The 21,472-nt window shown below is 45.8% G+C and overlaps 1 protein-coding gene across 4 annotated transcripts in view; it reads left to right on the top strand.

Annotated features, from left to right (window-relative positions):
- Positions 1-21,472, top strand: part of LOC147030356 (band 4.1-like protein 5) — a 124,097-nt gene that overhangs the window by 51,634 nt on the left and 50,991 nt on the right. For all 4 annotated transcript variants that reach the window (XM_085874307.1, XM_085874308.1, XM_085874309.1 and 1 more), the window contains 4 exons: positions 738-858; positions 11,600-11,687; positions 11,831-11,919; positions 12,035-12,104. In XM_085874307.1, coding sequence (XP_085730433.1) covers positions 738-858; positions 11,600-11,687; positions 11,831-11,919; positions 12,035-12,104 — 368 coding nt within the window. The remainder of the gene's footprint in view (positions 1-737; positions 859-11,599; positions 11,688-11,830; positions 11,920-12,034; positions 12,105-21,472) is intronic.

Below are 21,472 nucleotides of genomic sequence, written 5' to 3'. Positions count from 1 at the left end.
TGAGGAAAGTGAAATTTTTTATTATTATTAAGAAACCATTGCGGCCTGTTCCAAGTCAAGGCATTGTTGAGCAGGCCCCAAAAAATGGTGAATTAAGACCCCAGCGAAGGACAGCAAGGTGACCAAGAATGATTTTTTTTTTAATCCTCAAAAGGAGTGTTTTAATTAACACATGTTTCACTCGTGCACTCCCTTGGAGTTCCCTTGGTATGCATGCAAAGTTTCAGGCTGCTAAGTTTCATGGTTTTTGAGTTATGGAGGACACACACACGCACTGACTGACTGACTGACTTGCTCACACTGACACACACTCACATGTATTATTATACACAGGCTGGTGATGGGATTTATATGATGTATTGTGCAGTACATGGAATATATTTTTTGAGGCATTTCCCATTTTAAATTTGTGTGTGTGTGTGTGTGTGTGTGTGTGTGTGTGTGTGTGTGTGTGTGTGTGTGTGTGTGTGTGTGTGTGTGTGTGTGTGTCACAGTTCAATGTATATGATACACTGCCCTTAATATTTATGTTAAATGTGAGGTGGTTTTTTTTATCCTATCTTTAACCTCGTCATGCTGCTGTTATAAAATCATCCCAAGCTCCTGCCATATTGCTCGCTAGAATAGCAGTATTATGATAAACATTATAGACATGTGAATACATGAGATTGGGGCTTGGATTTGCATGACATGTTCACATGCGAATACATGTATATTACATGTTTGTGTGTTGCCAGCGGAACTTGGGGACTGCGATCCAGTCGAACACTCTCCAACGCTTGTGTCCGAGTTCCGTTTCGTGCCGAGACAGACAGAAGAACATGAACAGGCAATATTCAAATCATGGATGGGATGCAGGTAACATGGATCTTCTGTTCTGAATAAATAAATAAATAACGCCATAAATAAATAAATAAATGAATGAATGAATGAATGAATCCAAAACCACACTGCATTGTAAATTCTTGCTTTGTGTGTCCAAGGAAATGTTTTCACAGCAAATACTGTTTTTTTATCCATAAAATAAACAAATTTCATTGAATGGAAGGTGTCAACGTGAAGAATAAAATTAGTTCACGAGTACTACAGATACAAATCGTTATGGAGCAGGATCCGATTTCCTGGCGCGGTCGGGTGTTGCAGGTCAAAGTCGATGACATAGAGCATGATCTAATTTTGGAACCACTGCAAAGCTGGCTATCTTAATCCATATCACTCATTTTGGGTATTAAATGTCCTTTTCAGAAAGAGTCTGTGATTCTGTGCTGGTACTCTGGCTAATTGTTTCAAATCCCGACTATCACTCTCCTAAAAAGGTTATGAGTGCAGTGAGTTGACTGCACCAAATAAATTTCCTGAGAACTAAAATGGCATCGTGACACCTATGGTCCAGCGTCAAGCAGGTCAAATTGGCCTACGGTTCAGAATCAAGCAGGTCAAATTTGCCTATGGTCCAGAATCAAGCAGGTCAAATTGGCCTACGGTCCAGCATCAAGCAGGGCAAATTGGCCAACGGTCCAGCATCAAAGCAGGTCAAATTGGCCTATCGTCCAGAATCAAGCAGATCAAATTGGCCTATATTTGAGAATCGAGCAGGTCGAATTAGCCTATGGTTCAGAATCAAGCAGGTCAAATTGACCTATGGTCCAGAATCAAGCTGGTCGAATTGGCCTATGGTCCAGCACCAAGCAGGTTAAATTGGCCGATGGTCTAGAATCAAGCAGGTCGAATTGGCCTATGGTCCAGCATCAAGCAGGTCGAATTGGCCTATGATCCAGCATCAAGAAGGTTAAATTGGCCTATGGTCCAGAATCAAGCAGGTCAAATTGGCCTATGGTCCATAATCAAACAGGTTGAATTGGCCTACGGTCCAGAATTAAACAGGTCAAATTGGCCTATGGTCCAGAATCAAGCAGGTCAAATTGGCCAACGGTCCAGCATCAAAGCAGGTCAAATTGGCCTATCGTCCAGAATCAAGCAGATCAAATTGGCCTATATTTGAGAATCAAGCAGGTCGAATTAGCCTATGGTTCAGAATCAAGCAGGTCAAATTGACCTATGGTCCAGAATCAAGCTGGTCGAATTGGCCTATGGTCCAGCACCAAGCAGGTTAAATTGGCCGATGGTCTAGAATCAAGCAGGTCGAATTGGCCTATGGTCCAGCATCAAGCAGGTCGAATTGGCCTATGATCCAGCATCAAGAAGGTTGAATTGGCCTATGGTCCAGAATCAAGCAGGTCAAATTGGCCTATGGTCCATAATCAAACAGGTTGAATTGGCCTACGGTCCAGAATTAAACAGGTCAAATTGGCCTATGGTCCAGAATCAAGCAGGTCAAATTGGCCTACGGTCCAGCATCAAGCAGGGCAAATTGGCCTACGGTCCAGCATCAAGCAGGGCAAATTGGCCAACGGTCCAGCATCAAGTAGGTCAAATTGGCCGATGGTCCAGAATCAAGCAGGTCAAATTGGCCTACGGTCCAGCATCAAGCAGGGCAAATTGGCCAACGGTCCAGAATCAAGAAGGTCAAATTGGCTGATGGTCCAGAATCAAGCAGGTCGAATTGGCCTATGGTCCAGCATCAAGAAGGTCGAATTGGCCTATGGTCCAGCATCAAGCAGGTCAAATTTGCCTATGGTCCAGAATCAAGCAGGTCAAATTGGCCGATCGTCCAGAATCAAGCAGGTCGAATTGGCCTATGGTCCAGCATCAAGCAGGTCGAATTGGCCTATGGTCCAGCATCAAGCAGGTCGAATTGGCCTATGGTCCAGCATCAAACAGGTCGAATTGGCCTATGGCCCTGCATCAAGCAGGTTAAATTGGTCGATGGTCCAGAATCAAGCAGATCAAATTGGCCTATGGTCCAGCATCAAGCAGGTTAAATTGGCCGATGGTCCAGAATCAAGCAGGTCGAATTGGCCTATGGTCCAGCATCAAGCAGGTCGAATTGGCCTATGGTCCAGCATCAAGCAGGTCAAATTTGCCTATGGTCCAGAATCAAGCAGGTCAAATTGGCCTGTGGTTCAGAATCAAGCAGGTCAAATTGGCATACGGTCCAGCATCAAGCAGGGCAAATTGGCCAACGGTCCAGCATCAAGCAGGTCAAATTGGCCGATGGTCCAGAATTAAGCAGGTCAAATTGGCCTATCGTCCAGAATCAAGCAGATCAAATTGGCCTATAGTCGAGAATCAAGCAGGTCGAATTGGCCTATGGTCCAGAATCAAACAGGTTGAATTGGCCTACGGTCCAGACTTAAACAGGTTGAATTGGCCTATGGTCCAGAATCAAGCAGATCAAATTGGCCTACCATCCAGTATCAAGCAGGTCAATTTGGTCTTTTGTCCAAAATCAAGCAGGTCGAATTGGCCTATGGTCCAGCATCAAGCATGTCGAATTGGCCTATAGTCCAGCATCAAGCAGGTCAAATTGACCTATGGTCCAGAATCAAGCTGGTCGAATTGGCCTATGGTCCAGCACCAAGCAGGTTAAATTGGCCGATGGTCTAGAATCAAGCAGGTCGAATTGGCCTATGGTCCAGCATCAAGCAGGTCGAATTGGCCTATGATCCAGCATCAAGAAGGTTGAATTGGCCTATGGTCCAGCATCAAGCAGGTCAAATTGGCCGATGGTCCAGAATCAAGCAGGTCAAATTGGCCTATGGTCCATAATCAAACAGGTTGAATTGGCCTACGGTCCAGAATTAAACAGGTCAAATTGGCCTATGGTCCAGAATCAAGCAGGTCAAATTGGCCTACGGTCCAGCATCAAGCAGGGCAAATTGGCCTACGGTCCAGCATCAAGCAGGGCAAATTGGCCAACGGTCCAGCATCAAGTAGGTCAAATTGGCCGATGGTCCAGAATCAAGCAGGTCAAATTGGCCTACGGTCCAGCATCAAGCAGGGCAAATTGGCCAACGGTCCAGAATCAAGAAGGTCAAATTGGCTGATGGTCCAGAATCAAGCAGGTCGAATTGGCCTATGGTCCAGCATCAAGAAGGTCGAATTGGCCTATGGTCCAGCATCAAGCAGGTCAAATTTGCCTATGGTCCAGAATCAAGCAGGTCAAATTGGCCGATCGTCCAGAATCAAGCAGGTCGAATTGGCCTGTGGTCCAGCATCAAGCAGGTCGAATTGGCCTATGGTCCAGCATCAAGCAGGTCGAATTGGCCTATGGTCCAGCATCAAACAGGTCGAATTGGCCTATGGCCCTGCATCAAGCAGGTTAAATTGGTCGATGGTCCAGAATCAAGCAGATCAAATTGGCCTATGGTCCAGAATCAAGCAGGTCAAATTGGCCAACGGTCCAGCATCAAAGCAGGTCAAATTGGCCTATCGTCCAGAATCAAGCAGATCAAATTGGCCTATATTTGAGAATCAAGCAGGTCGAATTAGCCTATGGTTCAGAATCAAGCAGGTCAAATTGACCTATGGTCCAGAATCAAGCTGGTCGAATTGGCCTATGGTCCAGCACCAAGCAGGTTAAATTGGCCGATGGTCTAGAATCAAGCAGGTCGAATTGGCCTATGGTCCAGCATCAAGCAGGTCGAATTGGCCTATGATCCAGCATCAAGAAGGTTGAATTGGCCTATGGTCCAGAATCAAGCAGGTCAAATTGGCCTATGGTCCATAATCAAACAGGTTGAATTGGCCTACGGTCCAGAATTAAACAGGTCAAATTGGCCTATGGTCCAGAATCAAGCAGGTCAAATTGGCCTACGGTCCAGCATCAAGCAGGGCAAATTGGCCTACGGTCCAGCATCAAGCAGGGCAAATTGGCCAACGGTCCAGCATCAAGTAGGTCAAATTGGCCGATGGTCCAGAATCAAGCAGGTCAAATTGGCCTACGGTCCAGCATCAAGCAGGGCAAATTGGCCAACGGTCCAGAATCAAGAAGGTCAAATTGGCTGATGGTCCAGAATCAAGCAGGTCGAATTGGCCTATGGTCCAGCATCAAGAAGGTCGAATTGGCCTATGGTCCAGCATCAAGCAGGTCAAATTTGCCTATGGTCCAGAATCAAGCAGGTCAAATTGGCCGATCGTCCAGAATCAAGCAGGTCGAATTGGCCTATGGTCCAGCATCAAGCAGGTCGAATTGGCCTATGGTCCAGCATCAAGCAGGTCGAATTGGCCTATGGTCCAGCATCAAACAGGTCGAATTGGCCTATGGCCCTGCATCAAGCAGGTTAAATTGGTCGATGGTCCAGAATCAAGCAGATCAAATTGGCCTATGGTCCAGCATCAAGCAGGTTAAATTGGCCGATGGTCCAGAATCAAGCAGGTCGAATTGGCCTATGGTCCAGCATCAAGCAGGTCGAATTGGCCTATGGTCCAGCATCAAGCAGGTCAAATTTGCCTATGGTCCAGAATCAAGCAGGTCAAATTGGCCTGTGGTTCAGAATCAAGCAGGTCAAATTGGCATACGGTCCAGCATCAAGCAGGGCAAATTGGCCAACGGTCCAGCATCAAGCAGGTCAAATTGGCCGATGGTCCAGAATTAAGCAGGTCAAATTGGCCTATCGTCCAGAATCAAGCAGATCAAATTGGCCTATAGTCGAGAATCAAGCAGGTCGAATTGGCCTATGGTCCAGAATCAAACAGGTTGAATTGGCCTACGGTCCAGACTTAAACAGGTTGAATTGGCCTATGGTCCAGAATCAAGCAGATCAAATTGGCCTACCATCCAGTATCAAGCAGGTCAATTTGGTCTTTTGTCCAAAATCAAGCAGGTCGAATTGGCCTATGGTCCAGCATCAAGCATGTCGAATTGGCCTATAGTCCAGCATCAAGCAGGTCAAATTGACCTATGGTCCAGAATCAAGCTGGTCGAATTGGCCTATGGTCCAGCACCAAGCAGGTTAAATTGGCCGATGGTCTAGAATCAAGCAGGTCGAATTGGCCTATGGTCCAGCATCAAGCAGGTCGAATTGGCCTATGATCCAGCATCAAGAAGGTTGAATTGGCCTATGGTCCAGCATCAAGCAGGTCAAATTGGCCGATGGTCCAGAATCAAGCAGGTCAAATTGGCCTATGGTCCATAATCAAACAGGTTGAATTGGCCTACGGTCCAGAATTAAACAGGTCAAATTGGCCTATGGTCCAGAATCAAGCAGGTCAAATTGGCCTACGGTCCAGCATCAAGCAGGGCAAATTGGCCTACGGTCCAGCATCAAGCAGGGCAAATTGGCCAACGGTCCAGCATCAAGTAGGTCAAATTGGCCGATGGTCCAGAATCAAGCAGGTCAAATTGGCCTACGGTCCAGCATCAAGCAGGGCAAATTGGCCAACGGTCCAGAATCAAGAAGGTCAAATTGGCTGATGGTCCAGAATCAAGCAGGTCGAATTGGCCTATGGTCCAGCATCAAGAAGGTCGAATTGGCCTATGGTCCAGCATCAAGCAGGTCAAATTTGCCTATGGTCCAGAATCAAGCAGGTCAAATTGGCCGATCGTCCAGAATCAAGCAGGTCGAATTGGCCTGTGGTCCAGCATCAAGCAGGTCGAATTGGCCTATGGTCCAGCATCAAGCAGGTCGAATTGGCCTATGGTCCAGCATCAAACAGGTCGAATTGGCCTATGGCCCTGCATCAAGCAGGTTAAATTGGTCGATGGTCCAGAATCAAGCAGATCAAATTGGCCTATGGTCCAGCATCAAGCAGGTTAAATTGGCCGATGGTCCAGAATCAAGCAGGTCGAATTGGCCTATGGTCCAGCATCAAGCAGGTCGAATTGGCCTATGGTCCAGCATCAAGCAGGTCAAATTTGCCTATGGTCCAGAATCAAGCAGGTCAAATTGGCCTGTGGTTCAGAATCAAGCAGGTCAAATTGGCCTACGGTCCAGCATCAAGCAGGGCAAATTGGCCAATGGTCCAGCATCAAGCAGGTCAAATTGGCCGATGGTCCAGAATCAAGCAGGTCAAATTGGCCTATCGTCCAGAATCAAGCAGATCAAATTGGCCTATAGTCGAGAATCAAGCAGGTCGAATTGGCCTATGGTCCAGAATCAAACAGGTTGAATTGGCCTACGGTCCAGAATTAAACAGGTTGAATTGGCCTATGGTCCAGAATCAAGCAGGTCAAATTGGCCTACCGTCCAGTATCAAGCAGGTCAATTTGGTCTTTTGTCCAAAATCAAGCAGGTCGAATTGGCCTATGGTCCAGCATCAAGCAGGTCGAATTGGCCTATAGTCCAGCATCAAGCAGGTCAAATTGGCCTATGGTCCAGCATCAAACAGGTCAAATTGGCCTATAGTCCAGCATCAAGCAGGTCAAATTGGCCTATGGTCCAGCATCAAGCAGGTCAAATTGGCCTATAGTCCAGCATCAAGCAGGTCAAATTGGCGTATGGTCCAGCATCAAGCAGGTCAAATTGGCCTATGGTCCAGCATCAAACAGGTCAAATTGGCCTATGGTCCAGCATCAAGCAGGTCAAATTGGCCTATGGTCCAGCATCAAGCAGGTCAAATTGGCCTATGGTCCAGCATCAAGCAGGTCAAATTGGCCTATGGTCCAGCATCAAGCAGGTCAAATTGACCTATGGTCCAGCATCAAACAGGTCAAATTGACCTATGGTCCAGAATCAAGCTGGTCAAATTAGCCTATGGTCCAGCATTAAGCAGGTCAAATTGGCCTATGGTCCAGCATTAAGCAGGTCAAATTAGCCTATTGTCCAGCATTAAGCAGGTCAAATTAGCCTTTGGTCCAGCATTAAGCAGGTCAAATTGGCCTATGGTCCAGAATAAAGCAGGTTGAATTTGATGACGGACTGATGAACCGTCAAAAGGGGTTACAATGTTAATTTCACCCGTTTGATGCTCCCATCTGGGCCATGGCTCATGTTGTTGGGATCCCATTTTAAAATTCCATATGTTGTGTTGATTTTGTCCATTGTCGACTTTCACATGAAAGTTCATGAATACCTCTGAATGTCCTGCATGTGATGTTTGTGAAACCTCCTTCATGAACCTGAGATCACTGTTCAATGGTCCCATGACACCCAAAACTTTCTGGTTATTAATATTGTTGCGAATTCGCGCCCACCGGCGTGCGAGCGGCCACGTAACTCGAATCGTGGCACGTCGCCCACCGGACGGACAATTCCGTCGTGACCCTCTCGGACTAACGCCGAGAACTAGTCACGGGTGGGCCTTTCGGCCTCACCATGATCGTGCCAATCGGCCCCCCGCGTGGGATAGGGTTGTTCGCCAAATTCGACCTACCTAAGTACCCACACGGAGGGTAGACCGGGCGATCGCACCTCGCCGCAGGTCGACTTCAGACACGGGCCACTTTAAGCGACCCGTTCCGTACTATCGGGATAACCGAGCGGTGTTATCGTCAACCTCGACGGTTCCGATTAATTATTGGGCGTATTTAGTCCATGACCAATCCTTTACGTGAAATAAGATGGAGATTCAATTAAAGAAAAGATGAAGCGAAACGGGAAAAACAGTTCAACATGAGGCACATTTATTCCGCGGCAAACGGAAAGCACACATATACAATTACAACAATTATGCACAAAAAGCAAATGTAAAAGAAACACAATTATGCACCAAAAGCAATTGCAACAAAAGAAACACAATGCAGATCTACTACCGACTACGCGAGCACACGGCAACACTTACACAGTTTTACTTTAAGACGGCGCCGACAACACATATACTCAAAATCAAAAGAAAAGGGCCACCCTCAAATACAAGGGGGCAGACGGGGCCTGGGGCGCGAGACCGCGTGGGGCCTACCCGTCTTGTGATGAGCCACAAATGTCGCGGCGGTGCCCCGACTCCGCGCTCCTCCGCGGGTTTCGTTGGCACTGCTTGGAATGGGGTGGGAATGGGGCCCCCTTTTCGCACTATCTCAGCGCGGGGGGAAACAGGGGGCGTTGTTGATGCTCTGGGGAAAGAGGATAGCTGGCTTGCTTGGGTCGCGCGACGAGCGACTCCACTGCGTCCTCGACTGCGTTCCCGGCTTCCCCTCTCTGCAGCTCCCCGACAGACTCCGAACCCCGACAGACCGACTCTCCTCCAGACCCGTCTTGACTGCTGCTGCCACACTTCGCCGCCGCCACACTTCTCCAACTCGCCCGAGCCCGAAACAGAAAACTGACTGAATTCGCCCCGCGCTCGGCGCTTTATACTACGGCAGGAGAAACCATATGCAAATTTCCGGATCAGGATGGGCTCGGGGGCGGAGCCACGCTCGCCCATTGGACGGAGGAAAAGTGGGCGTGAACCTCCCCTGATCCTCAAATTTGCATATATCGATTTGACTCCGACGCGCCTGGAGGCGGGGCCAAATCGCCCCGCGCTTAATGATTGGACGGAACAGAAGTGGGCGTGTATCATTCCTGATCCGACTTTTCCTCAGAAAGGCCACTTTTTGCACCCGCGGCTCAGCGCACATCCCGCACGAGGCCAGGACAGCCTGATACTCGGTGCCCACAAGCGGTGTGGGAATGGCGGTAGAAGGAGGAGAGGTGAAGGTGGTGGAGGGCCTAAAGTGGCGGTGATGGTCATGGCGACGCTTGGAATGGCGGTGATGCGATGTTTACGGGAGCGAGCCGTGACGGTAAAGGTCGTGGTTGTTGGCGTTGTTGTTGTTGTGAAGCGGCGTTGCGGTTGGTGGTTGTTGTGTGATGGCGGTTGAGACGTGGTTGGTTCAAAATAAAGATAGAACAGAAAAACGGCTATCTTAAAGGGTCGCAGCCCGAATGAATCACATTTATTCCCTCTAAACAACGGGTTTGGGCTAACTACACATGTACTTACAGAGATATCTCACCTACAGGACCTGAATGGTGGTTTGCGAATTTCCTCAACCACAACAATATATTAACTTGACCTTCCTCATGAAGAAATCACCCATGTTTTTTTTTTTTATCAAAAATGTGATAATTAGACCAATATTTCGATCATTTCTGGTGTTTTTCACAACTTGCTATGCCCCACCCCTTAAAAAAGTTGACTTCAGCGAACCGCAGTGTTGACGTCACATGCAGAAACTCGCACAGAGTGGATTGACTCGAGATATCTAGAGTCTAGACTAGTCCGATAAATCCGTCATCTGTCCTACTCGGCCGATAAATCCGTCGTCCGTCCGACTTTGCCGATAAATCTGACGTGCTGTAGCTTTCTTTTATTATTCTCTTTTCTTCATTGTTTTCTACTGGTGCTACATGACGACAGTAGGAATAAAATAAATGAAAATACAACAGAACGTCAGATTTATCGGACTACTCTGGACAATTGTGTCGCAAGGTGTGTTCTGCACACAAGTTTTCATCATATCCGGACAGCAAGATTGCTTCGTTTTATGCTCCGAGAGATACGGCCGATGATATACGCTGTCCTTGCTTGTGATTCATTCGCCGCGGAGAAACATGTCCGCTGCGCTGTGCTGTTCACGTCACGTCACTAAAATATTTCTGATATCGAGCAGTATGCAAGTCGAATTTACATTATTGAATTATGAATAGGATTTAGTCTAACCAGTTGTTATTTCCGAGTCGTCCTTCGATGTCCTCCCAATCATCATGAACTTCGGAAATTTCAATGCCATTTTTCTCTGCTTGTCCTGCTTCGGGCTCGAACTGCAAAGGCCGTATTTCATTTCCAGCTGCCTGAACTTCACCTCCCGCGACTACGTTATCCGACAATTCTCCATGTGATTCAGAACAAAATCCTTCATTTCTCTCACACTCACTGTCGCTACCAGACAAATCAAAGTCCATGTCATCCATTATTCAAAACCAAATGTTTGATTTTTTTTTAAAGCAGAAATGAACGAAGCGGATTGAGTCGACCAATCGAATGTGGAAACACACAGAAAGCCAATAGAATCACGTAGACCACCAACCCGAGTAATTTACGTGCAGCCTTTGTCATACTGTACGTGACGTTATGTGGGTTATGCCCCTTTCAGTAGAATTTTTAGGGATGTTCCCGAAGAGGTTTGTTTTTTTAATTTTACATTTTACAGAACGAGTATTGTGAAAAAAAACATTGTCAGATCTGAAATCACGATGAAAAACTCCGATAGGACATATATATGAAATTTAAGTACTTTTGGGTGTCATGGGACCTTTAAAGCAACGAATGAGTTGAGGTTTTGGTGTTTTGTTTTGTTTTCCTAGTGGAGTGTTAATGGCAATACCTTGGAGCGAGCCAACCAATGCAAGATTATCGGTCCAGTCTTGAAACTCCTTTGTTCTTCAATAACACAAGCTACTTCAAACCACACAAAAATTATAATTTTCCAAGCATCTGTCGTACACAACCGACACGTACTCTTACCTTTTCCGAAAGTGACCGAGAACCACAAACCCTAGGAGCTGCCACCGTCATGCTATCGCCTTAGGTTTCTCAGCATTTAATCAAACGGAGCACCTGTAATTACACTGGATCACATGACTTGCTATCCAAGAATCGAAGTCGTCTCATCATGTTGAGATAAGGGTTTTAATCATGATTACATATTTAAATACCATAAAACAAGTTGTCAGTGTGTATGTGTGTGTGTGTGTGTGTGTGTGTGTGTGTGTGTGTGTGTGTGTGTGTGTGTGTGTGTGTGTGTGTGTGTGTGTGTGTGTGTGTGTGTTTTTAGGGGCCAAACTCCAGCACAGTCTGACATGAATTACCTCAATCGTGCCAAGTGGTTGGAGATGTATGGAGTTTCCATGCATATTGTGAAGGTGAGCCAGGCTGTCCTTTGTGCTTTGTTTTATGTAATTGTTTGACCTTTGTAGGATTGATCATTTGTCCTTTGAGTACTGCCGAGGTGAATAATGTGAAAGGGGTCAAGGTTGTGTAAATATTCTGTTGTGTCTGTTTGCAGGGGAAGGATAGCAATGAATACAGTCTTGGATTAACTCCTACGGGAATCCTGGTGTATGAAGGGAAAAGCAAAATCGGATTGTTTTTCTGGTATGTATTAGACTCGTGCTCGAATAGCACGTTGGCGTTCTGATGTCATTCGTCACGATGGGTATACCTCTATGGGTATATCTCTCGCTGCTGTGGGTATATCTCTGGCTCACAGGCCGAGGATCACACGTCTCGACTTCAGGAGGAAGAAACTAATCCTGGGTGTGGTGGAGGATGATGACCAGGTGAGGATTTTGAACTAATAATGATGAATTATTCAATTCCATCCTGAGAATGTTGCATTTTGTTTTCTCCAATGGGGATGGTGAGGGGTGTGGGGTGGGAGTGAGGTGAACTGCCTTTATAAGTATACTTTCTGTACCCACCCCAGTATGTTAAGGAGCATTTATAGAGCCATCAATGAATGGAGTGGCATCTCATGAAGAGAAGCTATACGAAAGGCAGGCAGATTACCTTCTCACTGAAGGTCATTAGTGAGCCACTTAGGTTTTCACAACAATCAAATAGTGAGTGGGTGTCATTCTCCTGTACCGAGGCCAATTTTTGGAAGCTTGGAATCCAAACCCTTCGATCTGCTTTCTTAAGGCTTTAGTTTACCTGCAGTTTGAACCCGTAACCTCAAGGCTAAATGATTAAGCAACCACCATTATGTGTGAAGTTACAACAGATGAGTCTGTTTTTAGGTGAAAATCTTTGTTTTCATGGGGAAGTGGTGAGGGACTTGTGTTGGTCACCTTGCAGGTTTGCTTTGATCCTGCCGAAGCATGAGAAATTTCAGTTGTCACCTCTCTCTCTCCCCTCTTACTTTTGAATTACTATAAAGATTTTAAAAAATGATCACAAAAATATTGGACAAAAGTACAGGCATCCCTTCCTTTCATGCAGATCGCAGGTACGCGCGTTCCGTCCGGCTGTCCGTTTCACACCATTAACAGTGCCTCTGCCTACTGTTTGCATGGTTCTGGGAACTTAATCACTCCTCCATGATGCTGGACGTTGAAGTGAAAACAACACGGCGACACGGGACAACTTTTAATGAAGAACTGATACAGTCACAGCAGAGCCGTTTGCTTTTTAAGCCTTATTGTGGGTGAAACCTTTTTATTAATTATTGGTTGTTTTTTTTTTTGTTATCGGCCTCATCTGAAAGACATAGATAGACTACTGTTGTGTGTGTGTGTGTGTGTGTGTGTGTGTGTGTGTGTGTGTGTGTGTGTGTGTGTGTGTGTGTGTCATTGTATGAATACCCTGGTGAGGCTCTATAAATTATCTGTTTTGCTACCTCTGCCACCGAAGGTGTTGTCTCATCATGTACAGAAGTTACGTTTCATCCCTGCTTGATTGTTACTTGTGAAAATCGAAGATTTTTTTGATTATATTGGTTGGTCTTGTGCGTTAGTCTGTCTGTCTGTCTGTCTCTGTCAGTGTCTCTGTCTATCTGTTTGTTTGTATGTCAATCACATACAGGTCACAATTTTAAACCGATCTTCACAAAACCTCACCACATGGTATAGTTCATCATAAACAAGCCTATTGTTTTTGAGGTCAAAAGGACAGCATAGGCCAAAGGTCAACAACTTTGTGGCATTTCTAAAATTGTCAATTTTCATCCGATTGACCATAAATTTAAAGTGGAGTTGCATATTTGTTCATGGAATTTCGCCACCAATTACTTTTGAGGTCAACATAAACCAAAAAGTCAACATAGGCCAAAGGTCAAGTTAGGTGAATTTTCCAAAATCCTCAATTTTCATCCCATTGACTTGAAATTTGAAGAGTTGCATATCAGGTTACTGAATTCGATGAACAAGTATTTTTGAGGTCAACATAGACCAAAATGTCAACATAGGCCAAACAATCGACGTCGGCCAAGTTTCTAAAACTGTCAATTTTCTTCTGATTGACTTGAAATTTGAAGAGGAGTTGCGTATTTCATCATTGAATTCAACCACCAATTATTTTTAAGGTCAAATTTGTTGGATGGATTTTACAAGTATCATGCTATGCATGACATCCTTCTTTGTTACTTGGCAAAAAAATTTGTTTGTTTGTCTGTGAGCAGAATATCTCAAAAAGTTATCAACATATTCAGATGAAACCTGGCGGACAGGTTGGGTGTGTAACAAAAATGAATTGATTCAATTTTGGTAATGATCCAAATGTAGATATGAGAATTTAAATTTTTTAAAAGTGATTCTTTAACTTTGAGAGATGGGGTGAAAATGATACACTGTATAGCATGGTATTTCAAAAAGTTAATAACAAGGAAATCCAACACAGGTGGAGGCCATTCAGCCCATCATGCCTGCGCGAACACCACACCAACCCATCGACATAAGATCCAAGGAAGAAAATTTAAAAAAAAAATGTTTTTAATTAATGAAATAAAAGTTTTTGGTTTTTTTGGTAGATTTTTTTGTAGTTTTTTTTTTTTTCCTTTTCTTCTCAGGGAGGGGGTATGGACTTAGTTAAAAACACACAACATCAACCACACAACCCCCCTTGGAAAGACCCCCACCTCAGCACTCCCAACACAATCACCCATCAATGCTCAAACTACCCAAAAGTCTTATTAACATCCCCATACCCCTCTATCTCCATAACTTCCAGGTACCTATCTAATTCATATTTAAACTTATCTACTGTTTCTGCTGCCACTAGCTTTCCAGGGAGACCATTCCATGCATTCACTACTCTGAGTAAAATTCTCCTGCCTGACTACCGTCTTAACTCTCCTCTTCTTTACTCTCGGGTTATGGCACCTGGTTCTATCACTGTCGACTCTGTTGAATAATTCATCTTCACTTATTTTATCTCTATTTTTCATTACCTAAAACATCTCCATCATATCTCCTCGTAACCGCCTCCTTTCTAGTGTATAAAGCCCCGTCTCCTTCAGCCGCTCCTCATAGCTGAGTCTAGCTCGGCCCGGAATCAATCTAGTAGACCTGCGCTGAACCCTCTCTATGGCATCTATGTCCTGCTGAAATTGTGGTGGCCAAAACTGTACACAATATTCTAGATGTGGCCCTCACTAAATTCCTGCACAATGTTACCACCACCTCTTTTGATTTATAATTGATCCCCCTCCAAATACAACATAAAACCCGATTTGCTCTACCGATGGCTGCCTGGCACTGTGCTGCCCACTTACCTCCTGTATCTATTACCACACCCAGATCCTTCTCCTGTGTGACACACTTAAAAATTACCCCTTGCATCATGTAATCTCTATTTTCATTGTTCTTTCCCATCCCCAACACCTTACACTTGCTCAGGTTAAATTCCATCTGCCAATCTTTTGCCCAATCTATGCAAGTATCAATACTTTCCTGAATCTGATCACCACCCCCTCTGATATCCACCTTACCTCCAAGCTTTGTATCATCTGCAAATATGGAAAGCTTACTCTTTACCCCACTATCCAAATCATTGATGTAAATAATGAATAATAATTGTCTGAGTACTGATCCCTGATGTACCCCGCTCCTTACATCCTCCCACCAAGACATCCTCCCACTCACAGCCACTCTTTGCTTCCTATCATTAAGTCAGTTTGCAATCCAATTAGCAACCTGACCAACCACTCCACAAGCTCTCACCTTGGCTAACAACCTCCGATGTGGTACCTTATCAAATGCCTTCCTAAAGTCTGGATATACTATGTCCACTGCCTTTCTCTCATCCACCCAATCAGACACTGTTTCATAGAACTCCAAAAGATTTGTTGGACAGGAACTACCTTTGGTAAACCCATGCTGACTACCTTTAATTAGTTTGTATTTGTTTAAATGGTTCCTCATCTGGTCCCTAATTAATGTCTCCAACACCTTCCCCACAACTGAAGTCAAACTAACAGGTGTATAGTTTCCCAATTCTTCTCTGGATCCTTTATTAAATCATGCAATTACATTTGCCACTCTCCAATCCTCCGGTACCTATCCTGAAAAATACCTGTTTATAAGCCTGCCATCTCACTTTCATCACTCACCACTCTCCCGGTGCTATTTCTCAATGGGCCCACACTGGTCCTTACCTGTTCTTTTCCCCTGGTATACTTAAAGAAAGCCTTGATATTATGTTTAATATTCTTCGCCATGTCCTTCTCATACTCGTTTGGCTTGCCGAGTTATTTTCTTAACTTACCTCTGTTTACTCTGATAGTGATATAAATCTAACTCCAATCCTGGTATTTTAAACCAAATAAATGCCTTTTGCTTCTCAATCGCATTGCTTATCTCACTGCTCAACCACCCTGGTCTCTTTCTACTTCTAGTTTTATACCTCATTGGAATGTACTTACTCTGCACTCTACACATTTACTCCTTGAAGGTTTCGCATTTTTCTGATGCTGATTGTCCTATTGTTAGTCTCCCAATCTACATCACCCAATTCTCTCCTCACACCCTCAAAGTTTGCCTTCCTGAAATCTAATAGCCTTACCCTACTATCCTGAACTCTAACCCTAAACAGAATGTTTGCACACACAATGTTATGGTCACTTGCTCCGAAATGCTCCCCAACCTCCACCTCCTCCACCATATTGGGATCGTGACTTAAAAAGAGGTCTCACACTGCACTCCCCCTCGTGGGCTTATCTACAAACTGGGTTAAAAAGCAATCTTGGAATACAACTCGGAAATCCTCATCCACTCTGTCCTTTCCCTGTTCCTGGACCCAATCTATGCCTGGCAAGTTAAAATACCCCATAATGAAACTCTTCCCTTACCACATGCCATTTTGAATTATTCTTGTACTCCTTCTTCCTCCTCTTACTTCACACCCAGAGCCCGACAAAAACATCCTCCCAGTATCTAACTTTTTTAATCTCTAATCTCCACCCACACAGAATCCTCAACATTTATTCCTATCTTAATATCACCCCTTTCTCTTGATGCAATGCTGTCCTTTACACAGATTGCTGCTCCTCGTATTCTCTCCTTCCTATCACACTGGTACACCTTGTAGCCTTCTAATCCTGTCCTCCAGTTACTTTCCTCCTGAAACCATGTCTCACTCATTGCAACTATATCGTACTCCTCGTTATCCACTTTGGCTTCAAGCTCTTCCATCTTATTATTTAAACTTCTGGCATTGGTATAGAATATATTTAACTTTTCCCTTCCTGAAATTCTATTTTCCTGCCTGGCCTCATTCATCACAATTACTTTATCCGTTCCTTCCTTAATAGCTTCCACACCCTCTGCTGACCTAAAAAAGCCTGACTTCCTTACACAATTCCCACTGCAAACCTTGCTGCTCCCTTTCTATTTAACATCCAGCCATCGCTGCACCTCCAGCACTGCCCGCACCCGCTGCACCTCCGCCAGTGTCCGCACCCACTGCATCTCTGCCAGTGCCCGCACCCCCTGCACCTCCGCCACTGTCCGCCCCAGCTGCACCGTCGCCACTGCCCACCCCAGCTGCACCGTCGCCACTGCCCACCCCCGCTGCACCGTCGCCACTGCCCACCCCCGCTGCACCGTCGCCACTGCCCACCCCCGCTGCACCGTCGCCACTGCCCACCCCCGTTGCACCGTCGCCACTGCCCACCCCCGTTGCACCGTCGCCACTGCCCGCCGTCGCCACTGCCCGCCCCCGTTGCGCCGTCGCCACTGCCCGCCCCCGTTGCGCCGTCGCCACTGCCCGCCCCCGTTGTGCCATCGCCACTGCCCGCTCCCGTTACGCCGTCACCACTGCCCGCCCCCGTTGCGCCGTCGCCACTGCCCGCCCCGTTGCGCCGTGCCCGTTGCGCCGTCCCCACTGCCCGCCCCAATTGCACCGTCCCCACTGCCTGTTGTGAACGAGTTATGACAAAACTTGGTGGATGAGTTGGGTTGGTGACAAGAACAAGCCAATTCAATTTTGGTTCATGTCCTGATTTGCCTTTAGCTCTTCAACCACAGGCTGGTTGAAGCAACTTTGAAGTTGCAGCTTAAATCCAGAAGAATGGTACCATCCCAGGCTAAGCTGGATGTGGGCAAACTCAAGGATGAGAGGGTAGCTGAGGAGTTTGCGAACAGGCTGAGTTGGGATTTGGTGGTGGGGGGGAGGGGAGGTCTGGGTGCTTTGGGGAATCCTGAAGAGTTGTGGAATGCCTTCAAGAACACCATCCTTGATGTTACCGGTGGATGTTTGGAACTCACCGAAAAATGAAAAGAATATTGTCTTGAGGGACACTGGATACCATTGAACAGAGTCGCAAGGTCAGGCTGAATGGCAGAGCTGAGCTGTTCAGGGAGCTGAGGCGTGAAACTGAAAGGGTGGAAAAGGAGGCCTATGTGTGAGGAATCTGTGAGGGGATAGAGCACCACCCGTGGTCAAGTGATTCTCATCTGGCTTACAGGGGAATTCACGCATTGTGCTCCTCCAAGCCCATCCCTCAGTGTTCTGCAGTTAGAGCGGAGGGTGGTGTTATCTTGACAGAGGAGTCCAAAGTGAAGGCCCGCTGGACCGGATACTTTGAGCTGCTGTACCAGGCTGATCCAGCAGCTGTTGAGTTGGATGTCAGGGGTGTTACTGTCCCTATTGTGGACACTCCAATCAACTGTGATCCATCTTTATTTGTGGAAACACAGGCTGTAGTGAACCGGATGAAATGGGGGTAAAGCTCCTGGGATCTTTGGCATCCATGCTTAACTTCTCAAGGCTGGTGGAAATGCTGTACTCATGTCATTGCATGCAGTTCTGTGCTCTGTTTTGAGCACAGGCATCATCATAACTGACTGGAAGAGCGGCCTTTATGTCCCTCTCTGAAAAGAGAAGGGTGATTGCCAGGACTGCAACAACTACCGCAGGTGATGCTGCTTTCAGTGCCGGGCAAGGTCCTTGCTTGGATAATTCTTGAGAGGGGTTGCCACCATCTACTTGAGCACCAGTGTCCAGAACAGTCAGGCTTTACACCAAAGAGGTCAACGATTGTCCATATCCTTACTCTTCAGGTCCTCACCGAACATAGATGAGAGTTTCAGCAAGGGCTGCTTGCATCCGACGTTGATCTCTGCAAAGCATTTGATTTGATGCCCTCTCAAGGATTCTTGGTCTTCGTTGGGTGCCACCGAAACTGATCGATTTGATGTCCGAACTCTACTCTGGTACTGAAAGTGTGATGAGATGTGGTGGTACCATCTCTGACTTATTTCCAGTTGTGACTGGAGTTCGTGTGGGGAGTCATGGATTCACCTGATCGTGGGGTGTGGTGCTGCCATTACCTCTGCAGGAGGATGAAAGCCCGAGTCTTCAGGTCCTTGGTGCTTCCAGTCTTGCTCTATGGATGTGAGACTTGGACTCTGACCAGGGGTCTGAGACGGCGACTTAATTATTTTGGGACCAGGTCTCTTCGGAGAATCCTTGGCTCTCGCTGGTCGGACTTTGTCTCCAACGAGCGGTTGCTGAGAGAGACCCAAATGAGATTTGTTACCTGCATAGTCCATGAGCATCAGCTGCGGCTTCATGGACATATGGTTCATTTTCCTGACACTGATCCTGTTCACCAGATTCTCTCAGCGAGGTACCCCCATGAGTGGAGCAGGACAACTGGCTGACCATGTGCACACACAAACATCAGCCCCAAACAGCTCCGTCGTTCAGCTTTTTATTCCTCCCAAGCCAGGCGTGGCTTCGGGGGAGCAGAGTTCACGTGAGCACTCTTCAACCCCGTGCGAGGCATGGCTCCAAGGGGCAAGGGTTGCCATCCGATATCTGATCGAGCATCTCTGACCGAGGATGTGCAGCGTCCTCCTTGGCTCACGCTCACCAACTCTCCACGGAATCGACTGCATTGGCGTTGTGGTGGAGAGTTTCTCGAACAATCGATTGCGCTGCAGCGACATTTCTTTCTAGCTGTAATATTGACTTGTAATTTAGCGCTTGTATTGATTTGTAATGTGTTTGTTGCGTGGCTTGTTGCATTCTGTGTCTAAATCGTGCTGTGGGAAAGTTGCTGGGGGAAGAAGGAAAAGGGGATGGGGACTCAAATGGGTTTGACGATCGAAGGGATGGTAATGGATTTATAATGGAGAAGCATATGTATGAAACTCTAATACCGTGGGCACTGGATGATAATTTTTTTCACCACGGATTTTATTGCAGACATGCATTGAGAATCAGAAAAATCATGGTGCCCATTTTTGTTTTGCATTTTGGGGACATTTTGTCACAAATATTGTTATAAAGCAAAGCATGTAGCATATCAAATTAAAGGTCTGGACATTTGTAACACATATATATATATATATATATATATATATATATATATATATATATATATGAACTGGGCGTAGTGGCATGCGCCTGTAATCCGGCTACTCGGAGGCTTGGGTTGGAGGATCGCTTGAGGATGGGACTCTGCGCTGGGCCGCGCTATGAGAGGGTGTATGGCAGCCCGGAATCATGGCGAAACCCAATCCTTATCCCTGTGTCGTAAGAGGCGACCAGTGTTGCGTCAGGAAGGGCATCCGGCGTAAAACCTGTGCCAAATCAGTATGCGGATCATAACGGATGATCCGCTGTGGCGACCCCTAACGGGAGCAGCCGAAAGACAAACAACAACATATATATATATATATATATATATATATATATATATATATATATATATATACATATATATATATATATATATATATATATATATATATATATATATATATACTGATTTTTATTGTCCACAGGTATCTATGCCAATTTCCCTGGCAATAACAACCATAACGGAGCATATATCCAGATGCAAATGTTCTTATTTAAAAGTCAATCAATTAGAGAAATGTACCATTTATGCTTTATGGTATGTTTAGTAGTTCACATAAAGTATATCTATTCTGTGATATACACTTAAGTAGTCAACTGTAATGAATAGGTCAAAGTATTTGTTGAAACAAAAACTATCAATCAAAAACTATAGTAATGCAGTGTCAAACAAGTAATCTTCATCCATGCTGTCCTCATGATCATTTCCTCTGAGTCTGTCATTGGTGTTTTCACATTTGTCAACGTTCGCGTCACAAGCACATAATTCGGTGCAGGCAGAAGAATGCTTCTTGCAAGAGCAGGATCCACTGGCACATCGGCTCTTGCCACAGCCGCACTTTACAAGCTCTATAACAGCTGTCGGAGCTGGTGGGAGGTCACAGACTCTTGGGATTATTTTCATCATTCCATCCATAATTAATTGGTGGAGGTAAGTCCGGATTTGGAGTATCTGCCAGTTAGCAAACCATCGCTTCGTAATGAGCCCTGAGAATGTGCTCCTTCAGAGATGCCTTTGTTGGGGGCAGTTTCTCAGCCTCCGCTTGATTTTTCTTGAACAAGTGCCATCGAAGCACTCCGACTGTTTTGATACCGAGTCTTTGGGCGAACAATAGGCAAACAAACTCTTCTAGACTGTCCATCACTTCAGCGGATGGATAAGCTGTTTGTCCCAGCTGAGCAAATGCCTTGTGTATGTTTCCATTTGCTTTTTTTGAATTGTTTCCAGCATGTTTGCTTGCCTTTGCCTGCGATCCGCCCAGTGGTATCACTGCTAGTGAAAGCGTGGAATTCAATGAGACCAGCAGCATGATTCGCATCAAGGGATTCATATCGAGGTTGAAAA

The sequence above is a fragment of the Eptatretus burgeri genome, chromosome 3 (genome assembly GCF_056783735.1).
Source record: "Eptatretus burgeri isolate ZD-2024b chromosome 3, Ebu_testis_v1, whole genome shotgun sequence".
In the NCBI taxonomy this organism is placed as follows: Eukaryota; Metazoa; Chordata; class Myxini; order Myxiniformes; family Myxinidae; genus Eptatretus; species Eptatretus burgeri.
This window is presented reverse-complemented; position numbering and strand designations above follow the sequence as displayed.